Source organism: Xyrauchen texanus, chromosome 1 (genome assembly GCF_025860055.1).
Source record: "Xyrauchen texanus isolate HMW12.3.18 chromosome 1, RBS_HiC_50CHRs, whole genome shotgun sequence".
NCBI lineage: Eukaryota > Metazoa > Chordata > Actinopteri > Cypriniformes > Catostomidae > Xyrauchen > Xyrauchen texanus.
In genome coordinates, this window is record NC_068276.1 from 5,025,685 (window position 1) to 5,045,484 (window position 19,800).

The 19,800-nt window shown below is 44.7% G+C and overlaps 1 protein-coding gene across 3 annotated transcripts in view; it reads left to right on the forward strand.

Annotated features, from left to right (window-relative positions):
- Positions 1-19,800, forward strand: part of LOC127646650 (C-type mannose receptor 2-like) — a 365,416-nt gene that overhangs the window by 86,006 nt on the left and 259,610 nt on the right. Inside the window, exons 2-6 of one of the 3 annotated variants that reach the window (XM_052130690.1) lie at positions 14,898-14,936; positions 15,034-15,411; positions 15,871-16,221; positions 16,366-16,735; positions 17,175-17,526. In XM_052130690.1, the coding sequence (XP_051986650.1) occupies positions 14,900-14,936; positions 15,034-15,411; positions 15,871-16,221; positions 16,366-16,733 (1,134 nt within the window). In that variant the 5' untranslated portion in view covers positions 14,898-14,899 and the 3' untranslated portion in view covers positions 16,734-16,735; positions 17,175-17,526. Of the gene's footprint in view, positions 1-14,897; positions 14,937-15,033; positions 15,412-15,870; positions 16,222-16,365; positions 17,527-19,800 lie in introns of those variants that run through there. The other 2 variants (XR_007970950.1, XM_052130480.1) reach the window with 2 other exon arrangements.

The window sequence follows — 19,800 nt, forward strand, 5'->3', positions numbered from 1 at the left end:
CAGGTTTCATGTAGACCTAAAAATGACCATGACTATTTTGACTATCAAATGAGAGTCCCTGACTTACTGTCATTTCTGCTACTGTTTATTATTCTGATGCTGTAATGGAGCCAAGAATGAACAAAACATACAGTATACACTAACTCTTATTAAACGTGATATCCTGACAGGGATTTGTTGATTACACAAATGTACACACACACAAACCTTTTCACAGTTTTTGATTTTCATTTAGACATTGTTTAGTTTGTTTAATAAGAGTTTTCCACATGATGACTGTCACCACAATGTGTTTGATTTCAGATTTTACTGTCCTTGTGGGGACATTTTTAGCAGAAAAACAAAAATAAACATTTATTTTGTTTATTTGCTTGATCCTTTTGTTTACTGATTTTTCTGATGAATATGTTTATCTATAGCCCAAATGTTTTGAATTCTGTAACCAGTAGTAACACAACACTCACATTCAAAAACTCTGCTGTCTTTATTTACATACACACGCCTGCAGCTATAGACTCTCTTACACTAAAGGTCAATGTCACCATCAGAAGAGATATCTGTTGGCACTTGATGGGAGGAGCTGAAGAACATACCATGATTTATGTAGAGATAAACTGGTTTTGGTTAAACAGAATCTTAGTTGGAAAGAAGCTCTGAGATACGGCAATAAATCATTTGGATCTTGTGTCTGTTACGAGTGCAGATGAAGGCAGATGTGGAGTGAGGATCTATATGCAGTGTTACTTTATTTGAAACAGTGAAAACTAAACAGACAAAACCAGAACAAAGGAAATACCCGCAATGGGGAAATAAAACAAAAACACGGAAAACATTGAAAGGTTGAACAGGCAGGATAAACATAGAACGATCACGGAAACAGGCGTCCACAAACATCAACGATCGACAAGGGAATGGAGAACAAACAGGGTTTATATACACTGGAGACATGATGATGACAAACTACAATCAGGTGAGCACAATGACACAAGGCTGGCAGTGATGAGGGCCGGGGATCATGGGAAGTGTAGTTTTGGACAAAGACAAGTGAAACCTAGGGCAGACAACAAGGGAATCGTGACATAACCCCCCCTCAAAGGAGCGGCTTCCAGACCCTCCTCAAAAACAAAAACAAAAAGGGAATACCCAAAAAAAAAAAAATCGTATAAGGAGTGAGGGGGGGTGGGGGGGGGGCAGGCCAAAGAGGGGACAAGGGGCAAACAGAAAGACCAAGGGAGCACAAGGGGCAAACAGACAGACCAAGGGAGCACAAGGGGACAGACCAAGGGAGCACAAACAGACAGACCAAGGGAGCATAAGGGGCAAACAGACAGTCCAAAGGGGTACAAGACAGGCAGTCCAAGGGGGCACAGGGGGCAGACAGGCAGTCCAAGGAGGCACAGGGGGCAGACAGGCAGTCCAAGGTGGCCACAAGAGGACTGGATCAGGTGGCCTGGGAGCTGGCCACAGAGCAAAGACAGGTTCAGGAGGCCTGGGAGGTGGCCTCAGGACCACAGCCATGGGGAACTCCGAGGGCAGAGCCGACTGCTCAGGAGACCACGTCGTAGAAGGCTCCGGAGGCGGAGCCAAGGGAGGCTCAGGAGGTGGAACTGAAGGAGGTTCTGGAGGCTCAGAAGGCGGAGCTGAGGGAGGCTCTGGAGGCTCAGGAGGCGGAGCTGAGGGAGGTTCTGGAGGCTCAGGAGGTGGAGCTGAGGGAGGCCCTGGAGGCACAGGAGGCGGAGCTGAGGGAGGCCCTGGAGGCTCAGGAGGCGGAGCTGTGGGAGGCCCAGGAGGTGGAGCCGAGGGAGGCTCAGAAGGCGGAGCTGAGGGAGGTTCTGGAGGCTCAGGAGGTGGAGCTGAGGCAGGCCCTGGAGGCTCAGGAGGCGGAGCTGAGGGAGGCCCTGGAGACTCGAAAGGCGGAGCCCTGGGAGGCTCGAGAGGCGGAGCCCTGGGAGGCTTGAGAGGAGGAGCCCTGGGAGGCTCGAGAGACTTGAGAGGCGGATCCCTGGAAGACTAGGGAGGCGGAGCCCTACGCACTGGACACCGAAACGATAAGGCTGGGTCTAAGGCTGGGTCTGATAAGGGGACAGGGACAGGCCGAAGGGGAGGACATTGTACTGATACGCCTGGCTGTCGAACGCGAACCGTAGGTAGGGTCGGTGTTGAGGCAAGATAGAGACGTGGAAGTATGCGTCCTTCAGGTCTACCCCTGTGAACCAATCCTGATGCCGGACGCAAAAAGAGTCAGGATCTCTGCACATAGGGTGCTGGCATTTTTGCTGTGCACCGAGGTGAAGAGGATACAGCCGAAGGGAGGTGGGGGCCTGGTGATCTGAATTGCATAGTCGAGTCAGATGGTCCTGACCAACTAGCGCGACGGATTGGGAAGTGAGAGCCACGCGTCCAAGCTCTGTGCGAAGGGCACTAAGGGGACGATCGTTTTTGATCGCAGCGGGGTGGAGCAGGTAGTGTTGCGTCAGGAGGCAGAAGCGTGTTAGTGACTGAGGAGAAGGTCCTGTGTAGGCATCCTCTGGACTTGTCAGAACTGGCCGGCCGGAAAACAGCATTTGTGAGGCAGGGGGTCCGTGTCTGGGGAGCCGGGACTGCCAGTATTTGGCGGCAGGTTGCCATATATAAAATATATATATATATATAAAAATACAAGCTTCAATAAGAATAACAAGAGGCGCAAATTGCGTAGATTGAGTAGTAAGCAGTTAAAAACAAAGCATTAATATACAGATTCATTGTTCACCAAATAATGATAGATTTATTAAGCTATTACAAAGAAAATAACTCAGAATGTTCTCCACAGTGATTGCTGTATTGCCTTCAACTCTACCCCAACTTCTGGCCTGAGACTTCTGGCCTGAACTACTGTGACGTATGGCTCTGCAACTCTGCAGATGGATACTATTGAAAAAGTAGAGCTTGCACTTCATTGATAACATTGTGGGGAACCTATGAGTGGGTGCCGATCCTACTTTGTCTCACAAATGTCCCTGCCACTTTTCAGTGATACATGGAGGGATGCCTAGATGAAGAGATGCATACCCTACCTAGATGATGTGCTGGTTTTCAGGAGGGATTTTGACAAGCAGACTGAGGATATCAGAAGAGTACTTCAGTGCCAGAAACTGTGCGATATCAAGCTGAGGGCCAAGAAATGTGTTTTTCTTTCAAGCAGGAAGTCTGTTATGTTGGTTGTGACATCTCTGAACGGGGTACAACTTGAACCCCAAAGAAATTGAGGCTGTACTGGTACTAAAGCATAACACACCCACCACTGTCCGGGATGTAAGAAAGCTCATGGGTTTATTCATTTATTGTAGGTCGTACATTGCTGACTTCACACAAATTTTAAAGCCTCTATGTGAACTGTTGACAAAACCCCAAATTGAAAGGAAGAACAAGTCAAAGAATAGAGAAAGCCCTTCCTCACAACCACTTCCATCACAACCAGTCAAGTGGATAGAAATAAATCAAACCCACCCTTTCAAACCCAACCATTGTGGCATATCCAGACTTTGAGAGGCCATTTGTACTACAAGTTGATGCCTCAGAACAAGGATTAGGGGTGATTTTGTACCAACGGATGGATGGTAAGCTCTGAGTAGTAGGCTATGGGTCACAAACACTGACTCCTGCAGAGAAGAACTTAATTTGCACTCTGTAAAGCTGAAGTTTCTGGCACTTGAATGGGCCATCACAGAGCATTTCCGTGACTTCCTGTTCCATGCTCCACACTTCATGGTCTACAGTGATAACAACCTGCTGACATATGCCATGGAATCTGCAAACCTCAATGCCACAGGTCAACGCTGGGTAGAAGAATTGGCTTACTATCACTTTACTCTCAAATAGAGACCTGTAACAGGTCCATTAAATATGTCGACAGAGAATGTTCCCAGGTGTGCAAATCAGAAGTTCTAAAGTAAATTGGAGGTGCTCTGAAACCCCAACAAAAAGTGATGCTAGACTTTTTCTCTGTATCACCTGCAACACATATGGCTTACTGTATGTGTTACCTGAAGAGCTGAATGATACATCAGAGATGAACATTCCTGAACCTTGCTAGTTGTCCTTTTAAAGCTTCAAAGAGATGATCTGCTAATACTTACAGTCAGGTCCATAAATATTGGGACATCGACACAATTCTAATGTTTTTGGCTCTATACACCACCACAATGGATTTGAAATTAAACGAACAAGATGTGCTTTAACCGCAGACTTTCAGCTTTAATTTGAGGGTATTTACATCCAAATCAGGTGAACGGTGTAGGAATTACAACAGTTTGTATGTGGTGGTGTATAGAGCCAAAAAGATTTGAATTGTGTCTATGTCCCAATATTTATGGACCTGACTGTATATGAATACATGCTGATCACATGGTTGGGAGAACCGCTGACAGGGGCGAGGGAGACCCCTTCTGTTCCCCGAGAACACGGCGGGGCGTTCCGTCCGCCAGGTTTGGAGGACTGCCTCTGATCCTCCCGGAGAGGCGCGGCTGTGGTCCGATAGAGGGTGGAGGAGTGGCCGAGGAACAACCTGCGGCGTATCGGAGAACTGGTGAGATTTTTATTTTTTCATCTCGCTCTCTCCTCTCTCTCTCACTGTCGCTCTGCGTTGCCCTTTTCCCTCTTTTAAATTTTACAGTGTTTTTTTTTTTTTTGGGGGGGGGGGTCTACACTGTTACAGGAAGTACCCCCCCATTTTAATTATTTCTGTTTCCCTCCCCTTGTCCCCTCCCTCATCCAGGTAGATGGGGATGACCTGCCTTGACTTAAAGCACGCCCTCCCCCAGGGAAAGAGGGGGGGGGGGGGATGTACGTCAGGCCGGGGGCTCCCCAGCCTGAGAGAACGAGGGAGGAATGTGGCAGGGCGGAGGGCGGGGCCGGGTTGTGATCCTACACACCCGGTCCTGTATTAGGCTAATTATGCCTCCGTGAGGGATACAGGTCGACTTTAGGGGATCGTGCGGGAGAGAGAGATCGTTTACAGACATGTCCGTCGTGTGTGTTTATGTTGTCTTTTAAGTTTATCATTAAATCATTAAATCTATTATTTATATCGTTAAGCCGTTTCTCGCCTCAACAGCAGTGCAAAATATGAAAAGACAATGCAGAAAAGCAGAGCGCATGTGGCGGAAGACAAAACTTGTAGTCCATTATAACATCTACAAAGACAGCATCCATGCTTTTAATATGGAACTAGGCAAAGCTAGACAGACTTTCTTCTCGAATATTATAAACAGCAACTTAAACAACACACGCACTCTTTTTGCGACTGTAGAGAGACTGACAAACCCCCCAAGCCAGATTCCCAGTGAATTGCTCTCAGACAGCAAGTGCAATGAGTTTGCTTCTTTCTTCTCTGAAAAAATCAATAATATCAGAAAGGTGATCAGCACATCCTTGAGTTGTGCTGGGGTCAGACAAATCAAACCACAACCTAAGAAAGTAGTTACTATGTCTGATTTTAAAGAAATTGATGGCAAAATTTTGGAAGAAACCGTTAAGCACCTTAAAGCATCAACCTGCGCCCTTGATGCACTTCCCACATCTTTTTTCAAAAGTGTGTTCAACTGTTTAGAAGCAGATCTCCTAGAAGTGATAAACTCTTCACTTCTCTCTGGGAGTTTTCCAAACTCCCTGAAAACTGCAGTTGTCAAGCCCCTCTTGAAAAAGAGCAATCTGGATAAGACCATATTAAGCAACTATAGACCCGATCTCAAATCTTCCTTTCATAGGCAAGATCATTGAAAAAGTTGTCTTCAATCAGCTGAACAAATTCTTGAACTCAAATGGATACTTTGACAATTTTCAATCTGGTTTCCGATCGCATCACAGCACAGAGACAGCGCTCATAAAGATAATAAGCGATATTAAGCTTAAATACTGATACAGGCAAATTATCAGTACTGGTACTACTCGACCTCAGTGCTGCATTTGACACTGTTGATCACAACATACTTCTTGACAGGCTAGAAAACTGGGTGGGGCTTTCTGGGATGGTCCTAAAATGGTTCAGGTCATACTTAGAAGGAGAGGTTATTATGTGAGTATAGGAGACCATATGTCTGAGTGGGCGTCCATGACATGCGGAGTCCCTCAAGGCTCAATTCTTGCGCCACTCCTGTTCAACCTGTATATGCTCCCAATGAGCCAAATAATGAAAAAGAACCAAATTGCTTACCACAGCTATGCAGGCGACACACAGATCTACTTAGCCCTATCACCTAACGATTACAGCCCCATTGACTCCCTGTGCCAATGCATTGATGAAGTTAACAGTTGGATGTGCCAAAACTTTCTTCAGTTAAACAAAGACAAAACTGAAGTCATTGTGTTTGGAAACAAAGATGACGTTCTCAAGGTGAATGCATACGCTTGAGCTAGGGGTCAAACAACTAAAAATCAAGTCAGGAATCTTGGTGTGTCTCTACAGTCAGACCTTAGTTTCAGTAGTCATGTCAAAGCAATAACTAAATCAGCATACTATCATCTGAAAAATATTGCAAGAATTAGATGCTTTGTTTCCAGTCAAGACCTAGAGAAACTTGTGCATGCTTTCATCACCAGCAGGGTGGATTATTGTAATGGACTCCTCACTGGCCTTCCCAAAAGACCATAAGACAGTTGCAGCTCATACAGAACGCTGCTGCCAGGATTCTGAGCAGAACCAGAAAATATGAACATATCACACCAGTCCTCAGGTCTTTACACTGGCTCCCAGTTACATTTAGGATTGATTTTCAAGTATTATTACTGGTATATAAATCACTCAATGGGCTAGGACCTCAATATATTGCAGATATGCTCACTGAATATAAACCCAACAGATCACTCAGATCATTAGGATCACATCAGCTAGAAATACCAAGGGTTCACTCTAAGCAAGGAGAGTCTGCTTTTAGCTTTTATGCCAGCCGCAGCTGGAACCAGCTTCCAGAAGAGATCAGATGTGCTCCTACAGTAGTCACATTCAAATCCAGACTCAAAACACATCTGTTTAGCTGTGCATTTACTGAATGAGCACTGTGCCACTGTGTGTCCGACTGTTTGTACTGTATTTTATTTTATTTTATTCTAAACTGTTTCAATTATTCTTATTTTTTTATTCTTATTTTAATCTCTTCTATGTAAAGCACTTTGAATTACCATTGTGTATGAAATGTGCTATATAAATAAACTTGCCTTGCCTTGCCTTGCCTTGCCTTGCCTCCTCCTTTCCATTGATCCCTTTACATATTATAATGGTTGATCAGCCTAACAAACTATGTTTTGCTGTTGAAAAAAGTAATGGTATACTGGTCCAACAGTTAGACCAGCACTAAACAACATAAACCAGTATAGACCACCATGGAAATTCACGAGTGTAAGAAGGGAACTGTAGAGGAGTCATCTGAAATAGTCTTCACAGGATTTATTTGCCATTTAATGACAGTTAATAAGGTTTCTGGTCTGTCAAGCTTGAAAAGGAACTTGTGCACCATATTCCAAATCTTTATGAAATTTAAGTCATTGTTCACTTCCAAATCAAACCAAAACATTAATAAAGCGCTTACATCAAATGCAGTCGCTACGTTGATAACATGAAAACGTATTAGTTCTCATAACATCTTGGGACCAAACGTCATGATGTCATCGCAATAACCAATGAGGTTTGATGTTTTCAAATTAGTCACCATGTTTGATTTAAGTGCTTTATTCATTATTTGATTTGAGAACCATAAAGCCTTTCATTCTGTTCATCACAGAAAGTGACTGCATTGCTCAAGAAAACTTTTGGATCCTTTTTTAAGCCTTAAAGTGAGGCACTATCCACAGCAATCATTAAAATGGACCCCACGTGTATAATTTGTAAAACATTAAACAGACACTTCAACTAGTTTCTTTCTTTTTAAGAGAACGCACTAAAAATAAGCACATTGTAGGCCAACATGGGTAGTTGACAAATAATATAATAATATGTTTTTATGTTAAAATGTACATGAATATTGGTCACCATTAAGTTTTTCACCATTTTTAATCATGTGTGAGCATTAAGCAGTACACTAAATAGTCCTGATGTGTGACAAATTAATTATTAAAGCATAAATAAACCAAGTAGAGTAGCATCTAGGTTACGGATGTAACCTCCGTTCCCTGATGGAGGGAACGAGACGTTATGTCGGAGAAGCGACATACGGGTATAAAGGCGAGGCAAATACTAGAGTTCATTCAGGATTTTTCTGAGGAGCCGGAAATGGTTCTGGCCACTACAGCGGTTCGGCTCAGCGACGTGGCCGGGAAGACACAACGCCTCGTTCCTCCATCAGGGAACGGAGGTTACATCCGTAACCTAGACGTTCCTCGTCTGTCGCTCTCTCCACGTTGTGTCGGAGAAGCGACACTAGGGGTCCAATTTAAATCCGTCATGCGCTAAACCGTGTACGTGTTCTGCTGACACAGGAGCGGGCAGGTATTTGTTACGCCATACCACCAGCTGTGTCAGACTGTACGCACTCTTCCCCAATGCCCCAGAAAAGTCGCCGGAATCCTTATGGTTACCCTAGGCAGGGGAACAAGGCGACGCTTGCCAACCTGGGAACGGGCCAAGCCTGGCTGGGCCTCTTTTCTCTGTATGTTTCTCGCATAGAGCAATAGACAGCCGGGGCCCTTACACGCACTGAGGGAAGGGGGTCTTACCCAATTCCCATTCTTCCAGGGGGGAAAAGACCCTGCGGAGACCACCCCTGCCCAACTGGGGAGGTACGTTGGTGAATACATCACATGTGTTTTTAGGCGACACGTGGAAGTGGCGCGGTTGCAGATCCAGCCTCAGCGAGGGTGGAGTTGCTACACACGGCAACAGGGGGGCAGGCGAAACTTACCCAAGGAAAACGCAGGTCTGCTCGTAAGGGGACCGTAACACGGAAAATACACACAGGGGGAGTCCGCGTAGGAGTCCCTACTCTGTGGAGCACCTATTCCAGTACAGGGTAGATCTGAGTACCCGCAGTGGATTGGGTCGGCAAGTTCCTCCGCCGAACTACGGACCCATGAGGGCTAGGGAGGAATCGACCAGGGATTCGCGTTGAGTGGAGTCTCCTGGGAAAAAAGACGCACTGCTTTACCTCAAGCGAGTCTCTGAATGGCGTGGTAGGAACCTTGGGCACATAGCCCGGTTGCGGTCTTAGGATCACATGAGTGTCTGCCGGACTGATCTCCAGGCAAGTGTCGCTGACAGAGAACGCTTGCAGGTCCCCGACCCTCTTGATGGAGGCGAGCGCGATCAGCAGGACAGTCTTAAGAGAGAGGGCCCTGAGTCCAACTGATTGTAGCGGCTCGAAGGGAGGTCTCTGGAGGCCCGCGAGGACTACCGAAAGGTCCCAGGAGGGGAACAGGCTTGGCCGGGAGGGATTTAACCTCTGGGCGCCTCTTAGGAACCTGATGATTAAGTCGTGCTTACCAAGGGACTTGCCGTCTACTGCGTGCTAGGTGAGTCAGCGATAGCGGTAACATACACCTTTAGGGTGGAAGGGGACAGCTTCCCCTCCAGCCTCTCTTGCAGGAATAAGAGCACCGACCTAACTGCGCACCTCTGTGGGTCTTCTGCCCTGGAAGAACACCAATCTGCGAACAAGTGCCACTTCTGGGCATAAAGCTGCCTGGTAGAATGGGCTCTGGCTTGGTTGATCGTGTCTACGACGGTAGGTGGTAGACCAGCTAGATCTTCCGCGTCCCATCCAGGGACCAGACGTGGAGTTTCCAAAGGTCTGGATGCGGATACCAGAGGGTGCCCTGCTCCTGAGAAAGAAGGTCCTTCCTCAGGGGGTTCGCCAGGGAGGGGCTGTCGAGAGGAGCATGAGGTCCGAGAACCAGGACCGGTTGGGCCAGTAGGGAGCCACTAATGTGACTTGTTCCTCGTCCTCCCTGACCTTGCACAGCACCTGTGCAAGAAGGCTCACTGGGGGAAATGCATACTTGCGTAGCCCCGCGGGCCAGCTGTGCGCCAGCACATCTGTCCCAAGGGGAGCCTCTGTTTGGCCGTACCAGAGCGGGCAGTGGGAGGCAAGCAGGTCTAGGGCTCTGCTGAACCGTTCCCAAATCAGCTGGACCAACTGGGGGTGGAGCCTCCACTCTCCGCTGGGTAAGCTTTGTCGTGACAGTGCGTCCACTACCACATTGAGCTTGCCGGGAATGTGAGAGGCACACAGCGACCTGAGTCACTGCTGGCTCCAAAGGAGGAGACGATGGGCGAGTCGTGACATGTGGCGAGAGCGTACACCGCCTTGGCAATTTATGTACACTACCGCAGTGGTGCTGTCTGACCTGATTAGGACGTGTTTGTCTCGAATTAACGGGAGAAACCGCCGCAGGGCAAAGAAGACAGTCAACAACTTTAGGCAATTGATATGCCAGTGTAGCGGGGCCCCTCTCCAACAGCCCGCAGCTGCGTGCCCCTTGCAAACGGCACCCCAACCCAATCTGGAGGCATGGGTAGTGACCATGACGCGTCGGGACACCTGCTGCAGGGGCACTCCTGCCCGTAGAAAGCAGAGGTCTGTCCAGGGTTTTACATCCGGCAGGGGGCGGGTTGGTGACTGAGGAGGAGGTCCTGTAGTGGCGTTCTCTGGACTCATCAGAACCTGCCGGCCGGGGAACAGTCGTGGGGCTGAAGGCTGGCCTGGAGCCACGTCCAGTGTGCCGGGACTGTTGAGATCTGGGGGCAGAGTGCCATGAGAACAGCATTTGCGGGCCAGTTGACCCAGAGACAAAGGAAATAGCTCTTTTATTGAGAATTTGGGTACCGCTGCCCCGGTTAAGGGGAGCGGCAAAAGAAAAGTTAAAGGAAAATTCTCCTTCCGGCACCCCACCGGGGGACGGAGTGGTCTCACCATCTCCGGAGCTAACGTCTTGGGCTCTGGGCCGTCCGTCTCAGGAGCGCCTGGGAGCCTTCCGGGTCCTCGAGGGGGTCCGTGAGACGGGGGTGTCTGCTTCATGCGGAGCGCTCGACGCGTGGGCTGAGAGCTGGGCCCAGGTTGAGGTGGAGCAGCTTGTCATTTCCTCGCAGGGGACGCCTCGGCGAAAGCAGACGGGCAGGGCCCGGGCGGCAGGTTTGGCGGCGGGCAGGATATGTGATATCGCCTCCGTCTGTTTCTTTACCGCGGAGAACTGCTGGGTGAAGTCCTCGATGGTGTCACCGAAGAGACCGAACTGGGAGACTGGGGCGTCGAGAAAGCGAAGCTTGTCGGTCTCACGCATCACGACCAAGTTCAGCCATAGGTGTCGTTCCTGGACCACGAGGATGGCAATCGCCTGCCCGAGTGACTGCGCTGTGAACTTCGTGGCTCTGAGGGCGAGGTCGGTCGCTGAGTGCAGTTCCTGCAGCACGTCGGGATCAGGGCTACCCACGTGCAGTTCTTTGAGCACCTTGGCCTGGTGGACTTGCAGGAGGGCCATGGCATGCAGGGCGGAAGCGGCAGTTCCGGCGGCGCCGTAGGCCTTCGCTGTCAGCGAGGATGTTGTCCTACAGGCCTTGGAAGGGAGTACAGGGCGACCGCGCCAGGTGGTAAGGTTTCCGGGGCATAGATGGAGCGCAACAGCCCTATCCACCGGGGGGATCGCCGTGTACCCGTGGGCCGCTCCGCCGTCGAGGGTAGCGAGAGCGGATGAGTGTGTGGCTTTGTGATGTTGTGTGGTGAACGGTGCCCTCCACAGCGACATCAGCTCATCGTGCACTTCCTGGAAAAACGGGACATGGGGGGGGGCGCAGCTGTGAGCGGCGTCGGGACCCCAGGAACCAGTCATCCAACCGTGATGGCTGTGGGAAGGACGGGGGATTCCAGTCCAAGCCCACGCTGGCGGCGGCCCGGGAAAGCATGTCGGACATCTGAGCGTCTGAGTGAAGGCGGCAGCCCAAGGGAGTCATCGGCGTCAGACACCGCGCTCTCCGATGCAGCGGCGAGCTCATCCACCTCTAGCTCTAGAGGATAGGCGAGCTGGCTGTGAGGCGAGCTGCTGTTGCCTCGAGCATGGACGGGAGTCAACGAGCGCGCCGGGGACGGGTGGTCCGAGGGGGGTACCCGACGGAGTGGCTTGCTTACGGTTGTAAGCGAGCCGCGACCGCAACGTTGTCATGGTCATGTTCTCGCAGTGAGAACATGAACCATCCACAAACGCAGCCTCGGTGTAATCGCTGCTCAGACACATGAGACAACGCCTGTGGCCGTCTGAAGCGGAGAGCACTCTACCGCATCCAGGAACTACACAGGGGCGGAAAGGCATCTTTACAAAGACGTGTCCTGAAAAGGACGTTCAACACCACTGTGTATTTGCTCTTTTAGAGAAAATTAATCTTTTAAAGAAAATCACTCTTTTAAAGAAAATCACTCTTTAAAAACTCGCCTGAGTTTTTTATACTGCGCTGTCGGCGTCTAGGGCAATATGCACTGCCGCGTAAGGAGAAGAATCTTCGCTGTGATGCTCTCAATCCAATAGCATGCAGTAGCGCCAGAGGAATACAGGAACGGGTGTGTTATCACACCTAACAGCATGCACAACCATCGGCTCGAAGAAAATTTCTGAATGAACTCTAGTATTTGCCTCGCCTTTATACCCGTGATTTCGGGGCGGGTATGCAAATACTGACTGCCAACTTCTCATTGGCCTTTTTCAATGGATCAGAGGCATATTCGGCGCTCAAGAGAGACCCCTAGTGTCGCTTCTCTGACACAACGTGGAGAAAGCGACAGACGGGGAATTAGAAATATGAGGTCATAAAAACTGCATGTATGATATTTTTACTAGAATAAATCTTTACTAGAATTAGAGGAGTGATGATTAATAGAGTGATAGATGGAGATTTATCTGCATTTCTGTTGAGCTTGAGCACTTTTGAAGGTGTGGAATCTGTGGATAATAATAAGATCATGGGTAATCGGGATCCCTGCAATGCACCGTTACATGAATTAATTATTCCCTCTTTGAACTGTTGCCCTCTGGCCGGCACTACAGAGCACAAGAACATTTTTTACCCTCAGTCCATTTTCCTCATGAACAATTAAACTGCCTCAGGACTCCCCCATAGTGCAATAATGTAAATGCATATCTCATATACATATGTAAATTCACATATTTAATTCAATAAATGCACATACCCCTACCTTGCATATACATTACCAATTGCACATGTACATACACCATTCTGTTATACGTCCTATTATGTGTCTATTTATACTCCTACCTTGTTTTATATTCTGTCTCATTGTAATGTTCTGTGTGCACTTGTTTCTCCTATCACCAAAATAATCTCTTTTGTACATGAGAAGCTCATTCTGATACTGAATTATGCAGATTAATCTGTTACTGTTTGCTGCATTATTTATGCTGTCGGTCTTTTATTTGTTGTCACAGCTCATATTTGAATCACTACCTTGTTTTTGGTTGTGACCGTCATTGTGGTTACCCGTTCTTTGTTCAATTTCACTAGAAGTATTGTTTACTTGCGCCTGAAGAACTGTGACGGTTTCTGCAGAATCTTGTGGGTACAGATTCCATGTAGGCCTGAACATGACGTGACTATTTTGTCTATCAAATGAGAGTCCCTGACTAACTGTAATGTTCATAATTCTGAAAGTTTAATGAATTAAGAAAAGCACTTAAACACAACACAAATAATTGTTATTTGTTTAACTTAAAGGTAATATCCTGACTGGGATTCGTTTATAACACATGCACACACACACACACACACGCACGCACACACACACACACGCACGCACGCACGCACGCACGCACGCACGCACACACACACACACACACAGTTGTGTTTCCATGTTTTATGGGGACTTTCCATAGACATAATGGTTTTTATACTGTACAAACTTTATATTCTATCCCCTAAACCTAACCCTACCTCTAAACCTAACCCTCACAGAAAACTTTCTGCATTTTTACATTTTCAAAAAACATAATTTAGTATGATTTATAAGCTGTTTTCCTCATGGGGACCGACAAAATGTCCCCACAAGGTCAAAAATTTCGGGTTTTACTATCCTTATGGGGACATTTGGTCCCCACAAAGTGATAAATACACGCTCACACACACACACACACACACTTTTCTATCACTATGGGGATTGTCCATTGATTAATAATGTTTTTTAATACTGTGTTAATGATATTTTCTACCCTGAGACCCTCAGACAAACCTTTCAGGTCATTTCAGATTTTAAAGTGTTAATGACAAATGTTTCTATTTTTTATTTTATTTATTATTTTTATTATTATGATTATTTGTTTGTTTCTTTGGTTACTGAGTTTCCTGATGAATATCTGTAGACCAAATGTTTTGAATTTAGTTTCCGGTTATAACACATGCACATTCACAAACTCTTTATCTTTCCTATTCAAATCAAGCAGCCTGAGAGTCACAACATATTCTTATTTTAACACAACAACACACACACACACACACCTACAGCTGAACACTCTGAACACACACTAAAGGTCAATGTCATCATCAGAAGAGAAATCTATTGGCTGAGAAAACAGAAAAAACCTAATGAGGAAGAAACACAATGAACACAATGTTTTGAGTGATACACGCACACTTGATGGGAGGAGCTGAAGAACAGATCCAGAATATCAGTATGAACTGATGAAGGAAGAAGACACAGACACACAGGAATTAAGAGAGAAACAGACACAACTAGAGGATCGAGAAACTCTCATGATCTTTCATTAAACCAGTAAGACCTGTTATAATGTCACTGTCTTCTTCATTATTTTCTGTTATCATTTTATGGTTTTCATGATCTCATTTGATTGCTAAAACCTGTTCATTAATCTTGAATTAATCTCTGAACTTCATACTTTCATATCTGAGATTTTAATGGTCTGTATCTCCTCAGAAATGGAGCAAAAAACATTCATCACTTTTATTCTCTCAGGTGAGTGTGTGTATATTATTTTTTCTTTGGATTTACTAACATCAGTCTCATCGCTGTGAATTATTTGTGTTTGTCTCAATATTTTTCCTCTTCTCAGCTGTCTTCAGTTCATCTGCATGTGTTCCACGTCAGTATCACTTTGTGAATCAGAATTTGAACTGGACTGAAGCTCAGAGATACTGCAGAGAGAATTACACAGATCTGGCCACCATCAACAACAAGAATGACATAGAAGATCTGCTGAAGAGTGTGAATGATGGTCAGATTCAACATGTCTGGATTGGACTGCAGAAGACAGTCAGTTATAAATGGAAGTGGTCTCTGGGTGACCCTGCGTTCTACACAGAAAATAATTCACAGTATCGTAACTGGGCACCGACTCAACCGAATGATAATGTTGACTGTAGTAACATGAATCCTGGACAATGGAATGATTTTCCTTGTGATAACAATTTACCTTTCATATGTTACAATGGTGAGTGCAGCAGTCTGTGGTGTGAATTATGTGCTGTACACAATCTCTTCATCTTTTAAATAATTTGCTTTTAAAAACATTTGATTGAACAGTGAGAAACAGTGTGATTTATTTACTTCATTATTTGTTCAATGTTAAAATGCTTTCTCCTATCCCAGTTTAATATGCAGTCAAATATACATAAGACATTCACAGGTTGATTTATGTCACTTTCAACATTGCTCTGTTTGAGCGGCTCGGCCAATCTGATGCAGCGTCATTGATTCAACCAGTGTTGTGAGTTTGGGGTGGGACGATCTGTTTATTTGACCAATGACAAAGAGAGGGTGTATTCAGAAAGCTTTTTGTAAAACAATTTTGCAACTGCATGTTGTGACATAGTGCTGCAGAAATCACATAATTTGTCTCTTAATTACTGTAAATCAAAAGCAAGATTTGTTTATTTATTCTCTTATAAAGACAGCAGTAAAGGATTCATCCCTGTACAACAGACAATGACGTGGAGAGCTGCTCAGAATTACTGCAGAGAGCATCACACAGATCTGGTCAGTGTGAGGAACCAGACTGAGAATGAACAGATTGAGAAGATCAGGAATGATACACACACAACATCTGGAGTCTGGATCGGTCTGTTCAGAGACTCATGGGAGTGGTCAGATCAGAGTAACTCCTCATTCAGAAACTGGAGGAAAAACATACCTGATAATGTTGGGGGGAATGAAAACTGTGCAGTGCTTTGGGTCAAGTCAGACCGTGGACAATGGGGTGATTGGAGCTGTGATAAAAAAACTCAGTTTGTCTGTCATGAAGGTGAGTAGATCTTCTCACACCCAAAACAATATTCTGGTGTAAACCTGATGAAGTCCTTCCCCCTTAAATATAATCCTTTAAAGTGTTTCTGTTTTTGATCTCTGGATGTTTTGGTCTGGTTTTTTTGTGTTTTTTTTTGTCCAGATAAACTGGTTTTGATTCAGCAGAATCTGAGCTGGAATGAAGCTCTGAGATACTGCAGAGAGAATCATGTGGATCTGGTGTCAGTTCAGTCTGAACAGATTCAGCGTCGGGTGATGAATGTGGCCAGAAAAGCCTCCACTGCTGAAGTGTGGTTGGGTCTACGTCACTCCTGCACTATGGGCATCTGGTTTTGGGTGAATGGAGAGATCTTGTGTTATCAGAACTGGGCTGCAGGTAACGGGACAGGAGTGGAAAACTGCAGTGATGCTGTGAGAGTTGGAGCAGTTCAGTCTGGAGGAGATCAGCGCTGGATCAGCCTTCCTCAAACTCACAAACTCAACTTCATCTGCACCAACTATGATGAGTGACTGTCAGTATGTTTACATGCACAGTTTTATAATTCAGTAGGTTTTTGTGTAATTGAGCTGCATGACACAATGTTTTATCAAATATCTGAAGGAATGATGTCAGCTGAGGAAGTTTTAAATGCATGTTGTGCGTCACCTCTGTCTTTCTGGAGTGTAAATACACACAATGTCAAAGTCAATTATGCAGCTATTAACACATATAAAGCCGAGCTGTAATCGCATTATCTAGATCTGTTAGTCTGACTTTACATTCCTAATATTTCAGTCAGAATAAATAGTTTATATGAAGAATTAGTTTTAGTCAGACTAAAATGTATCTTTTAAAGCACGTGTGAATGAGGTGTGGAAGGAGGTTGGATTGTCATCAAATTGTTTGTGTCTAAACATTTCATAGTAATAATTTGTTTGACATTTCCTGTTTTTCTCCCTTTTTTTGTTTAGCATGAAGATTAAATCAAGCTGTATTTCATCATCTCTACCTCCATCAGTGGAGCTACTTTCATGTTTTATTATTATTTGTTCAGTAATTGATCTTGTTTTTCTGTGTGTTCATTACTCTTTTGTTGGTTTGGGGAGGACTTATACTTGTCTTTGTAATGTTGCAGTCATATTTGAATAATGAAGTCTTGAAATAATGATGAAGTCAAACACAGCAGATCTGCTACTCGTCTCATAAAGACTTGATGAAGACAATTTTCTCCTAATGTTCTGCTCAATATTTTTAAATGTAATATCTTTTATTTTTCATTACAGTTTTTGCTGTTTTGTGTTTGAAATGTGTGGAAATAAATATCCTGAATAACACAGAGATTGTCAGTTGATTTCAATGTATGATTTCATATATCAGCTCTCAAAAAGCATTTGGACACTGAATTCACACTTAAAGGGATAGTTTACCCAAACATGACAATTTTCTCATCATTTATTCCCCCTCGTGATATTCAAGGTGTGAATGACTTTCTTTCTTATGCAATGTAAGTGTATTACCAAATGTGACATTACAGTACTGTAAAAAAAAAAAGAAACATCTTTAAAGTCAAGACACATTTATTTGTATAACGCTTTTCATTGCAGGTGTTGTTTCAAAGCAGCTGTAAATGAAATTATGCCAGAGCAGAAAACAAAGTATAATACCAATATTAGTTATTTATGTTTAGAACTATTTCAGCCAGGACCACTTCGGCAAAGTTTGCACACAGAAGTATTAAAAAGCCGTACATTTCAATTTGATCTTGTTACGGTTGATGTTTAAACCTTGTTTGCTCATGTAAGAGTTAGCTGTAATAAATGATATCCCCATTAAAATAGGATATGTAATAAAACAGGATTTCATTAATGGCGTGTTTAACCTATGTAAATAACAATATTTAATAACTGTATCTAAAACAAGGACAATAAACAAAATAATTACTTATAGAACAGGCTGTAAAAAAATAGACATTTATTAGAAAAAGACACTCTAGCTGCTGCATTTTGAATCAACTGAAGTGTATTTGTTTAGCCTGCAGGACATCCACCTAGTAATGCATTACGATAATCTAAACTTGAGGTCATAGGTCAATTTATTTATATAGCACATTTAAGAACAACTAGTGTATACTAGGGTTGCAGCGGTATACCAGTTTCACGGTATACCACGGTTTAAAAATGGACAGTTATCATACCATGTACATTTGCTTATCTACGGTATTGAGAAAAAAATACAACCGGACGGATAATCTCACATGCGCGTGCGCATCTCCTTTCCTCCCTGTCTGCCTGTCAGACTCGTCAACTTGCGACACACACACACACACACACACACACACGTGCACGCGTGAAAATGTCAGAGAGAAGTGAGGGGGTCTGACATGAGTGTGTGTGTGAGTGTGTGTGAGTTAAAGCAGTGTTTCTCCACTGGTCTATTCGGACTGGGTCACTGGGACAGATGGGAAAGAACAATGCCATGGTTCTTCCATTGAAGATATTTCGGCGGCCGCACAAGTGATAGACAATTTAGGACTGCCGAGGCAGATTTAATGATAATCTCGCAAACAGCTAAAGCAGACATGGGCAATTTACGGCCCGTGGTCTGGATCAGGCCCTCCACATGGTTTAATGTGGCCAATGGCTCATTTATCATAAAAGCGTTTATATTTTTCATTGGATATTTCAGTTTACTTGCATTGGGACCTAACGCGTCTCCACAAGTGTTTAACATGCTCGGGGTTGCCAGATAAGAGACGCAACACCCCCAGTTTGAGATTTATATTGCGCAAATTGGAAATATTCTGCCTAGTTTTATTCTTATTTTGTGCAATCTGGCAACCATGCACGTGAGTGCGTTATTTCTATCTCTGCACTATCTAGTGATCTGTAGTGCAATATTCTGCTCAAGGAAAAGTGTTATACGGCTACTCTGTGTCCATTCTTGTGATGTTTGGTGCTACTTTGCAGGTAAACCTTCTCAGTGATTAAATTAAATATAAATATCTCGGCATCATTGACATGTGAGCAAAAGCAAGCCAGAGATGAATATGTATATGTATTTTTTATTTGTGCAATTTAGAAATGTTGAAGTCCCTTCAAACCTGTATGTTAATGTAACTCTTGCAGTAATCATTTTTCATAGTTATGCAGCCGGTGTTATTCAGTTGAGTGGTGAAAGTCAAACCATCGAGACCCACATCATGACACTTTTAGCATGTAAACGGATAATGTTTTAGAAAAAAATAAGTAAACCGACCCCTGATGTAGAGTGTTAAATTGAATAATAAATTAACAGGGAAGTAGAGATGATAAAATACATTTATAAGCTCAGCCTTTATTCAGTTTTTTATGTGTATAAATATGTAATATTAGGTAACAAATGGGATAATAATGGGCTCATATAAGTAAATATGCTCTTCAATTTTTAAAAGAGGGAGAGAAAACTTCCTGTAAATTTAGTAGTTGACATCAACAACAAAAATAATGTCACTTGATGCATGTCCTTGTACTGGAAAACCATGAACAAATCTATGCAACATAAAAGGAAATGCGACCCAGGATACATTAAATACAGGTTCTGTTTAATCTATGACAGGTC